At 38.8% G+C, this 17,324-nt stretch overlaps 1 protein-coding gene across 8 annotated transcripts in view; it reads right to left on the bottom strand.

Annotated features, from left to right (window-relative positions):
• Positions 1–17,324, bottom strand: part of lrriq1 (leucine-rich repeats and IQ motif containing 1) — a 129,731-nt gene that overhangs the window by 50,167 nt on the left and 62,240 nt on the right. For all 8 annotated transcript variants that reach the window (XR_011346723.1, XM_069904045.1, XM_069904042.1 and 5 more), the window contains 2 exons: positions 10,325–10,504; positions 4,259–4,738 (listed from right to left, as the gene is read on the bottom strand). Coding sequence is in view for 7 of the 8 variants with exons in the window: in XM_069904045.1 (XP_069760146.1) it covers positions 4,259–4,738; positions 10,325–10,504 (660 nt within the window). In the remaining variant the exon portion in view is untranslated. The remainder of the gene's footprint in view (positions 1–4,258; positions 4,739–10,324; positions 10,505–17,324) is intronic.

The following is a 17,324-nucleotide window of genomic DNA, read 5'->3' as shown; positions in this document are numbered from 1 at the left end:
TACTTTCATCTCTGTAACATTGGCTCTAGCATTTCCAATGTGCTACTAATAGCTTTAAGCTTGCTTTTCTAGATGCAATTATTCCCATAATTCCTGGGAAAACTACTTCAGTATCTTCCAGAATGTAGGAATCTAAACTATATTTTCCTTCATGGATCTTTAATGACAGGTAATGATGCAATGGAGCAAGATGATGGAGGGCCAAGTTCTCTGGATGCTTAGCATAAGGCTTATTTTTCTGAACAATTCAGTAAATCAGTTAATGATTTGGATCTTAGTTGCTGAGTGTGTACTCTGGGTTTAGGAAATGGTCTTGTTTCTGGAATGGATCAATCAAAATGAAAAGTTTCCAGTTCATTCTGTAGATTAGCTCCACTTTAGCAGGAAACTTGCTTGAAATGTAATGCCGTACCACAGGAAGACAGATTGAGAAGAAGGTTGGAACAATGGCACCACATTGCCTGGTCTGTATTGGGACTGGGCCCCTGATGGATCTATCCATCGGTACCAGGACTTTCATGCCATCACACAGACGTAGAATGGAGACAACATTTCAGTAGCAGCCAGATTTTAAAGGATTCTCCACTGACTCTCGCAGCTGGCACAGAGTTTTCAAGATTGAAAAAGGCTAAGAATTAAGATCTATGCTATTCCTTGCATTTATCATTTTGTCAGAACCTCATTTTTGACACACCCACATTATAATTCAGAGAAAATCTGTTCAGTTGGTTAGAAGATGGGACTGAGAGGAATTCTTGTCACAGCTTTCTCTGTTGTTACTGCAATTCTTTCTTGAAGGTGGCAAATGTGAAGATGCTCATTATTACAGACCTTTGAAAACTTGTGGTATGTTCTTGTTTTTCTCCTAGATAGGAGGATAAAGCTGTAAATGTGTGTCAGAAGTTATTCTGTAACAATTCAGCATGGTCCCAAAATGCACAAAAATAAAACAATAATTCTTTTCAGGAAATGAATGTTAAAGTCTTCAAGAACTCGAGAAAGCTCACAGATGATGGACAATGGATGATGAATCCCATCAATAAGAGCTACAGAAAATCCATAATGCTTAGATAGCACTGAGGTTACTGTATTGTGAAGAAACCATTGGATTATCCACCAAAAACCTTATTAGATTAATGAGAATGACTAAAAGATTCAAAACCTTATGAATCACAGAATATTCTTGAATTGGGAATTCCATCCCATGGGAAAAACAAAGCTCTCCAGGCACCTGAAGATTTGAATCCAACAATAAAGGACAGTATGTGAGTGAACAGATCACAGAAGATCTGACAACTAGCTGATAATCAATTTGCATGGATTCTTTAGTACTGTCAAGGCTAACAGTTAAATCAAAACCCTGTAGGCAGAACTATAACCTGTAACAACTTATGTTTATCACTCACTCCTATTTTCACAAGTCAATCGATCTTCAATTCTCCAATTTACCTTCATATTCAAGCTTTTTATAGCCTCTCACCATGACCTCATCAACAACATTGCTCTCCAAATCTAGCCTTCTATTGTATTTGCAAAGTACTTTCTGGTTTCTAAGAGACTTCCCTCCCAAAACTTTCTCTATCGTTGTCTCCTGTGGAGCACATTGGGAATTTTCTGTGTGTTGTATTAATGCAAACTTATGTTGCTGAACATCTGCTAAAATTCTTGAAATGCACATCTGATGAGTGTTAACCTCCTTTTGGGAGTAAGGTAGAAATTCTGCTTACTAAGATAAATGGCACAGCACTGACATAAATGGAGGCTAATTATGATAATATTCCATTTTGTATTTTCTAAAGGAAAACATCAGAATCAGAACTTATTGTCATGAACAAGTCATGAAATTTGGTGTTTGTAGCAACATTACAATGCAAACATTTATATTATGACCATCTTACAACATTACTATAAATATAAAAAAGTAAAAATTAGTAGTGCATGAAAAGTAAGGCAGTGTCTTTGGTTCATTGATTATTCAGGAATCTGATGGCAGTGGGGAAGAAGCTGTCCTTGTGCTGTTGAGTGCTCATTTTTAGGCTCCTGTACCTCCCCCCCCACCCCCCCCCCCCCCCGCATGGTTGCAGAATGAAGAGGGCCTGGCCTGGGTGGCGGGGGTCTTTGAGGATAGAGGCTACTTTTTTAAGACACTGCCTCATGTAGGTGTACTCAAATGAGTGAAGTCTGGTGCCTATGAAATCACTAGGGCCGGATTAACGTAGTAGCAAAAGGCCCTTGCGTTTATGTACTATGAATTATGAGAAACTTTGTGTAGCTGCTATAAGATACCACACTGATAGTCTGTGTTAATAACCTTGATTAAAGGTGATAATTGGCTAACTTTAAATATTTGTCTATATTTTGGTTTGACCATGTAGAAATTACAGCACTTTTTATACATAGTCCCCTTATTTCAGGGGACTATAAAGTTTGAGACATTTGACTTCACAGGTGTTTGTGAGTACTCAGGTATGTTCAATTGCTTCATTGGTGCAGGTATAAGAGAGCTAGGCTTGCTTCTAAGCTTTTGATCACCTTTGGAGTCTGTAGTTGGTATTTTACAACACGAGGACCAGAGTTGTGCCAATGTAAGTCAAATAAGCCCTTAAGAGGCTGAAAAATGAGAAAAAAATCAGTAAGAGACATCACCCAAACTTTAGGATCACCAAAATCAATAGGTTTAAAAAAAAAATTAAATTTAGACATACAGCAAGGTAACAGGCCATTTCGGCCTATGAACCTGTGCTGCCCCATTTATACCCAATTAACTTACACCCCTCAGTACATTTCAAATGGAGGAAGGAAACCAGAGGCCCCATGGAAATGTCACATAGATACCGGGAGAATGTACAAACTCCTTACAGACAGCTCAGGATTTGGACTCTGCTCCCAATCGCTAGCACTGTAAAGGCTTTGCACTGACTGTTATACCAGTCACACTGTCCTTCATTGCTTGTCTACACTGCAAGATGCAAACCATGGCAAAGGTGGTATGCTTTGGATCTCGCGCCTCAACATTTTGCTCATGCCATCACTCTGATACAGGTTAATCTTTGTCTAATCTATCCACAAAACCTTTTTCCAGAATTCTGCAGGCTATTTAAATACTTCTTGGCAAACTGTAATCTGGACATCCTTTCTGTGGCTAACTAGTGGTTTTCACCTTGCCGTGTAGCCTTGGTATTTCTTTTCATGAAGATTTCTGCAGACAGTAGCCATTGACATATCCACACCTACTTCCTGAAGAGTGTTTCTGATCTGTCACATATACGTTTGGGGATTTTTCTTCATTATGACGATGAGAATTCTTCTGCCATCAGCAGAAGAGGTCTTCCTTGGAATATCAATCCCTTTGCGATTACTGAGCTCACCAGTACACTCTTTTTTCTTAATAATGTTCCAAACAGTTGATTTTGGTAATCCTAAGGCTTGGGCGATGTCTCTTACCATTTTATTCTTCTTTCTCAGCCTCAGAATGGACTCTTTGACTTTCATTGACATTTTCCTCATATTGGAAAATGGCAAACATTGACTCCAAAGGTAATAAAATGCTTAGAAGCAATCCTAGCTCTCTTATACTTGCACCAATGAAACAAACATACCTGAGTAATCACAAATACGTGTGAACCCAAATGTCCCAAACATTGTGGTGTCCTGAAATGAGGGGAACTATGTTAAAAAGTGCTGTAATTTCTACATGGTCCATTCAAAATGTATACAAATAACCTTGAATAAAATCTGGAACTTGTACTTAAATCACGTGAATTGTTTGATAACTGTGGAGCACAGGGGCAAATAAAGGGGGGAAAAAAAGTGTCTCTGTCCCAAACATTATGGAGTATACTGTATAAATTACAGTTCATGCTGACGTTTCAAACATGTTAAACTGTGAAACCACAATGAAGGAATCAAAGTTACAAAACAGAAGTGGTAATGACAAGGTAAACATGCAATTTTAAAAGTCAGAGTTTAAAAGAACAGAAACAATCAAAATATTTCTTTTCCTGTAGTGGAAAAGGTGAATATCATGGAACAATAGCTTCTAATGTTAATCTCTCATCACTGCTACGTACCATCCCATATGATATGCAAGGCACATAATTTATATTTTGTATCACATTATAGTGTAAATTGAATTACAATTGGCTGTGGATGAACTAGTCTCAAGTTCTTATTTGACTTCTTCAGCACAAAACATTTCTGAACTGTTATCTAAAATAAAAATACACAGTTGACAAACACACAGATCTGTATGCATTACCTTTTCATGTTATCCTCTGAAATTTGTTGTTGATGACTCTCACACTCTTTATTCTGTGATTCAGATGCCATCCTGTTGGATTCAGAATGTATTTGACCCTTCTTTATTCTGAAATCTTGAAGAGAAATAGCCGTTCTTTCTAGGACTGAAAGGAGCCTGGGGTTGCAGTCTTTGGAATCCTGGCAAGCTGTGTGTGAAAGATTACTTTGCTTGTTGCTTTTGTGGGTAACAGGAGTTTGAACCTGGACAGAATCCACTTTGTGGTCAGTTTTCTGACCATTTACATTTGCACAATTGATAGTCAGCATCTTTTGTTGCTTTCCACCGTGGAATTCTTCTTTATCACAATTAGGGTGTTTATTCCCTTCAGAACTACATAACTCTCCATATTCATGAGCATATCTACATTCTTCAGCCAGCTGCATCAACTCCTCACAGTGATAACAATGTAGATCTGCGATCTCCAAAGAATTCAATGTGCTATTAAAAATGAAAAAAAAAATCATGACTCAAAGGGCCAAGTAGCCTCCTTCTACGTTGTCAGGTAATATGAAAATATCATTGATTCATTAAGGTACTGTTGGATAAATACAATAGTAAAAAAGGATTAAAAGATTATGTTGACAGGAAGAAATGGTAACAAACTCTTATGGGGCAAAAGTAGACACAGAATAGCAATCTGTTGATCTGAATACCCATTTCTGTTTTAATTCTAAATAATTATTTTTCTGCTGATAGCTTTGAAACCTAGGACACTTTCTGTTCAATTATATTTTCACTGGTCTATCCAATCTGAAACTTTTTTTGCAATTCATTTTCATTGTTCTTGATTTTGCCTGTAAATTGAATGACCATTCTTCAACCATGACACTGCAAAACCAGAAGCAAGTTGCACTGAATTCTGGAAATTTCAGAATTCCTGCTCAGAGAATGACCAATTATGCTCTGGGTTTCATTCCATCTAATCCATAAACAAACACACCAATTTACTGCAGTGGACAGTTCTATTGTATCCCATGATTGAAAAATAGTTAAAATAGCCAAAGGCAGGGCCATATTAGAAGTTGTATAGAATATAGAATAGTTTTGAAAGGCGATTTAAAAAATCCTCATATCTCATTTATTTTTAAAATGAAATTTATTTCATTCAAATCCTTGATTGCCATCATAAAACACTGCTGGAAACCTATGATGTTATTGCAGGACATTATTTTATGTAAATGCAAATGTTCAGAGAGCTGTATTCTTTTAGGAACAAAGTCCAATTCCACATTAATATTAATTGGAATTTAAAAAAAGCAATTTCTTCATGCAAATGACTGGAGCTGTGCTAGATCTGGCTGGTGTGCAATTATGGAGCCAGATATGTTCAAGAGTATTCAGAGCAGACACTGGACACAATTTTGAGTCGAGCAATTGAGTGGGAGATTGATGCACTGGTGTATGCCCTCAGACGTAGTCTCCTCTGCTTCTCCTTCTCAAATGGAGAGATCACTACTCGTTTGAGGAGAAGCAGAGGAGACAACTCATGGGGCGTTGACCAGGGTGGTGAACTGGTGAGGGGATCAGCAGCTGAGGAACACACAGGCAGCAGGCTATTGGTTACTCAAGGTAAGGAATCCACACAGGCTGTGAGCTGCTGGAGACTGCAGTCAAAGGATTCATACTGGGCTGTGGACTGCTGGACTGGCTCGAGAGTGGCTGGAGGCAACAGGTATCAGAACTGGGGTGTGAGAGGGTGCCAAGGGCGCTATAGAGTTCTTAATCATGTCGGAGGTCAGATCTGGAGCTCGAGTTGTGGATGGTTTGGAGTGGAGAATGGGTGACTGCGGAGTTCTGCAGGAGTGCTGGAGGTGAATTCACAGACAGTCAGTGAATCTAGGAGATGACTTTCTTTTTTCTGATCTTTCACTGACTGTAAGATGTGCTCGGAAAGTTGTGCTGATGGCGAATCTGTCTAAAGGCAATTTTGTGTAGAAATAGTTTTTAATTACATGACAATAAGAGAAAGCTTGAATCTTGAAGAACATTTCATATTTCCAAGCTGAAATGTGAAGGTACAATGGTTACAAGGTGCTGTGACATGAACAGTTCACTTCTGAACAGACAAAATGTAAATACATTTCTTCTTCTTTCTTCTTTGGCTTGGCTTCGCGGACGAAGATTTATGGAGGGGGTAAAATGTCCACGTCAGCTGCAGGCTCGTTGGTGGCTGACAAGTCCGATGTGGGACAGGCAGACACGGTTGCAGCGGTTGCAGGGGAAAATTGGTTGGTTGGGGTTGGGTGTTGGGTTTTTCCTCCTTTGCCTTTTGTCAGTGAGGTGGGCTCTGCAGTCTTCTTCAAAGGAGGTTGCTGCCCGCCAAACTGTGAGGCGCCAAGATGCACAGTTTGAGGCGATATCAGCCCACTGGCGGTGGTCAATGTGGCAGGCACCAAGAGATTTCTTTAGGCAGTCCTTGTACCTTTTCTTTGGTGCACCTCTGTCACGGTGGCCAGTGGAGAGCTCGCTATATAACACGATCTTGGGAAGGCGATGGTCCTCCATTCTGGAGATGTGACCCACCCAGCGCAGCTGGATCTTCAGCAGCGTGGACTCGATGCTGTCGACCTCTGCCATCTCGAGTACTTCGACGTTAGGGATGAAAGCGCTCCAATGAATGTTGAGGATGGAGTGGAGACAACGCTGGTGGAAGCGTTCTAGGAGCCGTAGGTGATGCCGGTAGAGGACCCATGATTCGGAGCCGAACAGGAGTGTGGGTATGACAATGGCTCTGTATACACTCATCTTTGTGAGGTTTTTCAGTTGGTTGTTTTTCCAGACTCTTTTGTGTAGTCTTCCAAAGGCGCTATTTGCCTTGGCGAGTCTGTTGTCTATCTCGTGGTCGATCCTTGCATCTGATGAAATGGTGCAGCCGAGATAGGTAAACTGGTTGACCGTTTTGAGTTTTGTGTGCCCGATGGAGATGTGGGGGGGCTGGTAGTCATGGTGGGGAGCTGGCTGATGGAGGACCTCAGTTTTCTTCAGGCTGACTTCCAGGCCAAACATTTTGGCCTATGCTATGGTTAAATAACCAACTACCTTCCAACAAATAGATTGGTTATCACTTTATTTAGTTCTTTGTTAAGAACAAATGTTTTAGATTTGCTGCATTTTAAACTTTGACCCGCCAGGTTTTAGAAATTAGGGTTTGGCCAAAGATTTTGAGCTACTTTCCTGCTCACCCGTGTTGATAAAAATTTTGCAATGCTGCTTCTTCAGCAGGTAGATAAATTAGCAAGTCAATTTACTGTGCTGGCTTATTGATGAACTCAAAAAGATAAAGAATAATATAGTAACGAATACAGAGTAAACAACATTTTTAAGTGTAGGAATACTAACAAATCATTAATTACTGCTCCTACCTTTCATCCCACCTGGCAAGTTGAACCTTTTCAAAGGCTTTCCTCCATTAAGCTATCACATCAAATGTTCCTCTTCTTTCTTGGCTCACACCCTCATCAAGCTTCTCTTGCCTAGAAAGCTATCTACCTTAGAACCATATAACCATAGAACATTACAGGCTCTTTGGCCCTTTTATTCTGTGCCACTGATCAGCACCTAGTCCATCGCCCTCCATACCCCTCCATCCATGTACCTGTCCAAATTCTTCAATTCAGCAGGCAGCTCTTTTCCACCACTGTGTGGGTGAGATGTTCCCCCTAAATATTTCCTCTTTCAGCCTTAATCCATGTCCTCCGGTTTGTGTCTGACCTACCCTCAGTGGAGAAAGCCTACCTACATTTACTCTATACGCTTCATAATTTTAAATGCCTTTTTAAAATCTTCCCTCATTCTTCTACATTCCAGGGTAAAAAGTCCCAACCTGTTTAACCTTTCCCTGTAACTCAGTTCCTGAAATCCAGGCCAAATCCAACTAAATCATCTCTGCATTTTTTTCAAATCTTATTGACATCTTTTCATTAGTTAGCTGACCAAAACAGCACACAATACTCCAAATATGACCTCAGCAAAATGTCTGATACAACTTTACCATGACATCCCAACTCCTATACTCAGTACTTTGATTTATGAAGGCCAACATGCCAACAGCTCAAAGCTCTCTTTATACCCGTGATGGTGCTTTCAGGGAACTATTAGTCTGTATTCCAAGAACCCAGTTTTACCACACTCCTCATTGCCCTACCCAGGGTCAACGCAAGAACAAGTCTTAGTGGGGGACATTTGGGGGCACAATCCAATGCTAAAACACTTGCTCAGCAGGGGTGGGGATGGGTCCCACCTGAACCTCCTGTGCAGTGGCTGCGGCGCCATCATCCCTACAATGTAGCAGACAAACAGACTGCTTATATTGTGTGGTGACTAGTGACACTTAATGCATGCTAGTGATGCAGTTAGGGGTGGGGGGGTTACAATCTCATTTGGGAGGGCGATGGTTGTGAGCAGGTTGGGGGGGAGATTACAATTCCTTGTTTGGGGGGTGGGAAATGCCTGCAAATACCCCTCGCCCCTCTCTCCCTTGGTGTCAACCCTGGCCCTACTATTTACTGTGGATGTCCTTTCTTGGTTTGTCCCTCCAAACTGCAACAATCTCACACTTGTCTGCATTAAATTTCATCTGCCATTTTTCAGCCCATTTTTCCAGGTGGACCAGATCCTTCTGCAAGCTTTGAAAACCTGCCTCACTTTCCACAAAGCTGCCAATCATTGTGTTCTCTGCATACAATTTACCACATTATCATCTAGATCATTGATATAGATGACAAACAACAATGGTCCCAGCACCGACACCTGAGGCACACCACTAGTCACAGGCCTCCAATCTAAGAAGCAATCATCCACTAACATTCTCTGGCTTCTGCTACATAGCCAATATTGAATCCAGTTTAATACCTCACCATGAATACCGAGCATCTGAACATTCCTGAATAACCTCCCATTGGGGTCTTGTCAAATTCCTTAGTAAGGTCCATATAGACAACATCCACAGGCTTTCCTTTGTCAACATTCCCTGGTAACCTCCTTGAAAAATTCTATAAAATTGGTTAAACTTGATTTAACAAGCACAAAGCCGTGTTGGCCATTCTTAATAAGTCCTTGGCTACCCAAATACTTGTGCATCCACTCTCTTAGAATCCCTTCCAATAATTTAGGCTCACCAGCCTACAATTTCTTGGGTTACTTTTGGTGTTTAAAAAAAAAAACAGAACAACATGAGCTACCCGCCAATCCTCCCGCACTCTGGTAGCACACCCATGGCTAAGGATATTTTAAATATTCTGCCAGAGCCCCTGCAATTTTTACACTAGCCTCCCTTAAGGTCTGAGAGAATATCTTGATGTGCTCCTTTGCTTTAAGACAGCCAGCACCTCCTTCTCTTTAATCTGTATCAGTCCCGTGTCCTCACTACTTGACCTAATGTACATTTTTCCAAAATTCATGGATACTTATCCACAACACTATACTTGAATCCCAGAAATTCTATTTCCTCATCCACCATGATAACAAATCAACATTCTTCATGACTCCAATTGTGGAGAGCACATTTCCAACCTCTTAAATGCTTCATTGCAGAATTCTCTCTACTTTCCCTCTTTTAAAAACTACACCTTTGACCAAGATTAAATAAAGCCCTTCTAATATATTCTTTTTTGGCTTTGCAGCTACTTTGCATAATTATGATTCAGAGGGGTGCTTTGGGAAATTTTGATTGTTCCATAAGCTCCAGCACGAATGCTTGTTGTAAATATGCCAATCATTTTCATTAATTTTCTTGTGCATGACATAAGGCAATTGAAAGATGGTGTAGAAATGCCAATTCACCAACAAGACATTTTTACTACATATTGAATTTCATTTAAGCCCATACCGGAACTAACCTCAATGGAAATCTCAAGTTAAGTGTTGATATATTAAAACTGGAAAATACTTAAACTAAATTATCTTGTTTCCTGTTTTGTGCAATTCTTTAATCAAACCAACTTATGTGTCAAAAACTGTGTGTTTGCAAGAGGTACAGCCTCAAGTTACAGTCAAAGAGGATGAAATGTGAAAAAGGAGACTTACTCCAGTTCAGTTTTATGTCTCTTGTGTAATAACTCAATGTGCTGAAGCTGGGCCTGACACACAGCCAGGAAACTCCCTGTTGAAGGTTCTCTAAGCCTCTCTGCAGAAGCCTCATCAGTGGAACTAATCCTTTCACCATTCAGCATCTCCAAGTTTGGCAGTGCTTTTAGGATTGAACATCTGAAAGAAACAATACAAAAAGCTAACATTAAGAGATTGCTAGTACATTTTAATGTTGAATAATTTTAATGAGGAGAATGGGCATTTCTCTGTACACCCCCTTACATAAATGATCAATGTTGAATATCTGGTATCATCCTTAAATATGATTATTCTAAACAAAAATTCATATTCTAACACTTTAGGATTATTACAATGAAAATATAAAACAACCTGAAAGGATAAATGATTTGGAACTTCAGTGTCAAAACATGTGATTAAGTAAAATGTAACCTTTCAATGAACGTGCCCCCTTCAGAAAAGAAAAAAAAAATGGTCTTAAGCCAGAAACTAATTCATATCAGATCACTAGTGAGATTAAAAGTGAGAGAAAAAACATAATTTGTCACACTCCTCTGTGAATACTAAATTGTGTGATGTAGGGGTAAAAAGCACAACATGCTCTCTTTTCTGCCATAATATGTCATCTTTCTGTTTTATATTAAAAGCTTGAAGAAATATCTGAAAGAAAAATAGAGCAACAAGGAATATTATAATGAATTTAAACATCCTTGTAAATAACCCATCAACTTGCTCATCAATGCTCCTTATGAGGAATAAAAATTAAGATCGTTTATTTGATTGATATTGCAACAGAAGATACTTTGCAGAATTTGCGAGGAAATGACCATCTATTAAAGATAAATTAGCATTTTTCTCAGTATTTCCTTTTCTTGTCATCCCACTTTTCTCCTTTACTGCACCAAACAGGACCTTCAGCCCAACACTTCCTCCAAACACTTCCTGTAACTCTTATTTAAAAAAAGTTTTTTAAAACCTAGATATAATGTAGGATGATTTTAGCATACATCATTACTGTCAAAAACTACTTTTAATTGAATTAGATTTTAGTACATGTAACCAAACTGCCAGGAATAATCAAAAAGAGTAAAAAAAAATGCAATGGATAAGCTGGATTTCTATTCTCGATAAAGAAAAATTAGGTGCTGATTAAGTCTCCTTTTGAAGAAGACCGCAGAACCCACCTCACTGACAAAAGACAAAGGAGGAAAAACGCAACACCCAAACCCAACCAACCAATTTTCCCTTGCAACCGCTGCAACCGTGCCTTGCCTGTCCCGCATCGGACTTGTCAGTCACCAACAAGCCTGCAGCAGACATGGACACACCCCTCCACAAATCTTCATCTGCGAAGCCAAGCCAAAGAAGTCTTTACAAAAATTTCACTTTTCAACTATTTCAACAGTTTTACCTGAATTTATACATGGACATTAGTCCACGTTTTCCAAATTCAGAGCCAACGATTCTTATTGGAACTCTCAGCTCTAGCGTACATTACTGCGCAGTACCTCAGACCTCCTGAAATTCCAATGAGCTGACCATCGACGCTGGGACGCATCGGATTCTTCACGGAATCCAGAGGTATCACATAAATTTTATAGATTCCATAAGGACTTTGCAGGAAAATCTTCCCAAACAATCTGTGGCAAATCACTGGGCTTTATTGACTTTAGTGAGGAGAAATGGCTAATGGCAAGATCAGCTGCAGATTTATTTTGAAATATTTAGTTGTTTATTGAAATATGTCTAATCATTTAATTCATCCTTTTGTTTTATTATTTTATTTAATAATAAAATTATTTTAAATAAATTTAAGTGGTTTTTAATATTAATGAACTTAAGATGATAACCCTGCCAGCAGATCTCAATCAGCTCTCGAAAGCAATTCCAAATGGAAACCCACCAGTCTCATTTGAAAAGAGCCTGGGCATTCAGTGTCTTTCATCTTTGAAGTTGCTTCATAGTAGAAGACTGGGCCAGGAGACCTGCATCAGGTAGAAAGATTATTTCAGGGTAAGCAGGACAGCAAGTTTGGTAGAAATAGCAAGCTCAGAAGGGCTTAACAATCAGTGGAAGATCAGAATCAAAACAACTGGATATTCATTTTTAATCAGTTCCTGCATTCTGCCACAAGATGGAAATCTAACACCTTTATTATCACCCTAAATAACCTCTAAATCCGGTGGGTTTGGTTTATTATAGTCTTTACTTCATATTTTTGGAATTACGTATGAGCCCAAGACATTGTGCCAAGTTTAACAATGTAAAATTGGTGTAGTTTTATTTATAATGTTGTGCTTCCATCAGAATTCTTGAAAAAAAAATCTGCCGTCCTCAGCCCTGCCAGTTCCTTTCCAACTCTCCATAAATTTTGTTCAATTGCTTCTGCTTCCTCCAGCTCCAGTCAAGGTACCAATAAATTTTATGTCAGCCAAGCTTCCTCCAACCCCAAATTACTTTCAGTGCATGTTCTTTTTTTGTTATTGGCACCAGTAGCTGTTGTCACTCACTCCCTGCCCTGATCTCAAGCTTCATGTCTTCATCATTATAATTTACTATTACCAATTTTAAAACAAATTTCAACCCTGTTCTCTCCAACTTTGCTTTACATTTCCATGGCACTGCATAGCTTCCCCCAATAAAATTTGCCCCATTCCTACATTTTCCAGAAACACACTGGCCTCGATTCCATCATTCCCCACGTAAATTTCAGGGGTCCCCCCCCCCCGCAAAAAATATGGTTTTCAATCCTTCAACACCTCCCATCTCTGGTTACTTTTTTTTGTAGCCCTGAGACTTCCATTCAATATTTTCAGGAAAAAAAATGCAATTGCATTTTTCGTTTTACTCTCATTTACTGAGTGCAAAGAACAAGTTAATTATTCTAATGGTCTTAGTCCTTGGACAATTTTTAATAGGACTCAGCCCCTTGAACCACCTTTGCATTTTTTGTTTTGAAGACTTTAACTGATTGATAGTCACATTTTAAATCAACATGCTTTCTCTTCCTTTTGTTAAGGTCTTTTGATTTTAAGTAGAATGAACTTCTGGAAAATGTACAATTGGATTAGCTTTTTACAACATTGGCACCTACCAACCCCAGAAGGAAGATAGAAAGCTTTGCATTCCAACATTGCAAAGCTGGACAGAGGCCAATTAATCAAATAAGTCATTTAAGCGAGATTTGATGCAGTCTTGTCCCTCCTTTGGCTGATCTACTCTCTCAATCCTGCACCTGTGTCGTTCTGACCACTTCCTCAATGCAGTACTGGCCCTCCATCACCTCGTGTGATGCGTGTATGCACGTTCATCCATTCCCCCTGAAATGCTGGTGACTCGATTGCAAATTGCCGAATAACACAGACCACACAGAATATTACAACACGAGGGCCCTTCGGCCCATGATGTTATGCAAAAAATGTAAACTGATTCCACATCAATCTAATCTTTTCTCCCTCACACCAATAACCCTCTATGTTGAACAAAACCTTTAATGTAATGATATTGTACCTCCAGTGAACAAAAAAAACCAAATATTAAACACTCCTAGTTGGACTTGAGATGTTAATCATGTGAAAAAACATATCAGCCTATAAAATGGCACATGCAGCATTGTTTTGAGGTTCTACATCTTCAAAAATAGACTTAACTTGGAATAGTTCATGCAAATGTGAAATTTGATGGGGCAACTCTGGTCACCGATTATTCCCAGCATTAGGCTACCCCCACACAAACTGACAGCAACTGGAGCTCAAAGTTCCAATCAATGTCACTGTCTCGCACGAACTAGGAAAACCTATTTTTGTTTGTTCTTTTTCCTGCTAATTAAAAGGTTATTTTGCTGATGGGGTGATTTTGGACTGGATGTAGATGGTTTAGACACACGCCAAAGCCCAGACGGTGTGTCTTTGCTTCTGCATTTAGCTGCTGTGACATTCATGCTGCAGGTGTCCAAGTAATTATTCAAATGACAACATTCATGGAGGTACAATTATGGGCTTGGCTGGCAGCTTGGGACAAGAAAAAAATGTCTATCAGTGAAGAACCTACCCCAAAAGATCACATCCTACCTGGATCACTATGACAAACATATTCAATTGCTCAACAATGACCACCTTGAAAAAGTTGACATATGCAAAATGTTGTAATATCATCAGATACACTTTCAGACTGGACTGCATTCTCTCTAGAGGTCAAGCTTACGCAGATTCTCAACTTCCTAAATTATTTTATTTCCCAAAAGACAATTTTCTGAGATCAAAAAGAAATTATTTTATCTACTTTCATCTCAGTGAAGAACAAGCGACATGCCAGACCTTGAAATTTCAATTTCAATGGCATCCAACACATGCAGACAACTATCGACTGCACTCTGGTCAATAAAGGTCTTCCATCAATAACCCAGACCTTTTGATAAACTGTAATGGCCCCCATACTTTGTCAGATCATATGAAACTTTCCTGATGGTGGATACTGATTCTGGAAAGCACGTACAATTTGTTCACTTTCAACAGCTAACACTGAATGAAGAGATTGATCCTGGGGGAGAAGGCTCCTTGACTCTATTTCCTGCCCCTTTGCAAGTATTTGTTTTATAAATAGTGACCTCGGCTAGTCTTTTGTCCCTAATCCCCTTCCTGCCTACCTCTCAGCATATCTTATTACCCAAAATTTATTAAGTCCCTCTCACTGAATCTAGAACTTTGTCATTCTTTGCAGTCTCCCCTTCTCCTACATCTGCCAAAATGGTCTGCTGTCTGATTGATATTGCAAATGCACCTTTAAGAGCTAACACCCTCCAATGGTTCTCCAGTGAATATATGCAGGAGAGTGTCTACAGCTGCTCCAAACTTGGTACCACTGATTTACACAGAGTATCTTGTTATATTCTGGGTGTAAATCATCATAAGTAGTTTATTTTGTCTTTTTGATCGAGATTACAGTATCTTGAAAGGTGAATCAATTTGCTCTTTAGTGCAATAAATAGGTGAATCCAAACTCTAGCCCATTTTTTAAATTTCAGAAACTTACAGTAAAGCCATGAGAAATAACTAGTATTTCCAATTTTGCTAAATTCTGTCTTCTTTAAGGTTTGTAGGCATAATTTCTTAATGAGCCAAATAATTTTTTTTCAAGGCATATGGTGGGCTAACCAAGCAATATAGTAAAATCCCCGTTATTCAGAATTCAAGCAACTGACAGAAAAATCCTGGAAAATAAATAGATAAAAAATATGAAAAGTTTAAAATTGGCGTCCCCTAGTGGTTAGTTCACCAATCACTCAACCTGAAACTTCACTTATCTAGTATCTATCAATCCCCATAGATGCCAGATACCAAGGATTTTACTGTATAATTAAAAGAGCAATGATACAATGTATTTGATGTAAGTAATGTCTCATAATTTTGCATTGTTAACTTGCTAAAAGTACTACAAGTTCCCTTTGAAAAAACAGACATGCACCTTTTATGTTATTATATGAATTATCTAATATTTGTTTTAAACTGTTTAAAAGAATTATTAAACCAGGGATCATTTTTATAATTTTGGTCTTGATCATTTAATCTCTGGTTAATTGAGAAACTAACATAATTCTTGCACAAATGGCAATGTTTGCTGACTTGATCACTTTGGCTCTATTTTCAACAGAAAAAGTTTTTAAAACTGTGTTTGTCTACATTGATATTAAACCTTTGATAAGAAGTGGTAAATTCCTGCATTTTGCAACAAGGTGCAATACAATCTATTTGAGCGTATGTTCAGTCTGGTTACCCTGTGGCTTTAATATTGATCGAATTTTTAAGCCAACCATCTTTAATGCATTTTGATTGTGAACTTACAGTAACCTTCTTCAGAAAAGCCCAAATAATAGCAGTTATCTTGCATCTGCTTTCATCTGCAGCCAGTTTAATGCTTCCCAAACTAAGAATGACGAACCAGTGCAAACAGCTATTATCACATGCATTTTTATGTGGTCACAACTGTCAAAGCACAAGTTTTATGTTAACTACCTCACAGTTCTGAAAACCCCACGATGAACAAAGAATCATCATGTTACACATGAGAGTATAATATTTGAAAGCCAGTCTCCTAAAGTACACAAGTAGGATCAATAGCCTTACTCCATTATTATTCCTAACATTACATAAATTTCTACTACCAGCTTATCTTGCTCACATTGCTTTGGAGGCGTCATGAAGCTATCGTCCAGTAGAAGTAAATAATGATGTGCTGTTTTTAAGAGTTCAGTAATACAACATCCACATGTCTAAGAGTACAGCAGTTTATTTCCAGTTGTGATCCATTTTAGCTGGTAACACAACTTGCATTTCTGCTCATAAATAGGTGCTCAAAGCCTAACACAGTATTGTCAATTTGATTAGGAGCATATTGTTCAAGTTCAAATTTATTGTCAGAGCACAAGCATAATATCACATACAACCCTGAGATTCTTTTTCTTGCAGACCAGGCAGAAGAAAAAGATATACTACATACACACACACATACATACTAAAGAGAGAAATGTAAACAAAGAAAGACCGGTCAACAAACTGACTGGAAAAATAATGTGTAAGAGTCCTTAAATGAGTCTCTGAATGTTGTTCAAAAGTCTAATGGTGGAGAGGTAGCAACTGTTTCTGTACCTGATGGGACAAGTCTTGTGGCATCTATAACTCATTCTTGATGGCTGTAGCGAGAACAGGGTATGTCCTGGGTGGTGTGGATCCTAGATGATTTCTGCTCCTTTCTGACGAAAGCATTCCAAGGAGATTTCCTCGATGCTGGGTTACATACTTTCTTTTCTCACTTATATATTGTAATTTAAAGTATGGGTATGTTTATTCTAATCTGTGGGTTTGGACATGGGTTCACAGGCATTGCCAGCATTTTGGTGAGGTAGGTCCCATTGATTCAAATAAAAGATATGTGGTGAAGACCACATACCCAGAAATTATACTCAACTTTCATTAAATACAGA

Source organism: Narcine bancroftii, chromosome 11 (genome assembly GCF_036971445.1).
Source record: "Narcine bancroftii isolate sNarBan1 chromosome 11, sNarBan1.hap1, whole genome shotgun sequence".
Classification (NCBI taxonomy): domain Eukaryota; kingdom Metazoa; phylum Chordata; class Chondrichthyes; order Torpediniformes; family Narcinidae; genus Narcine; species Narcine bancroftii.
This window is presented reverse-complemented; position numbering and strand designations above follow the sequence as displayed.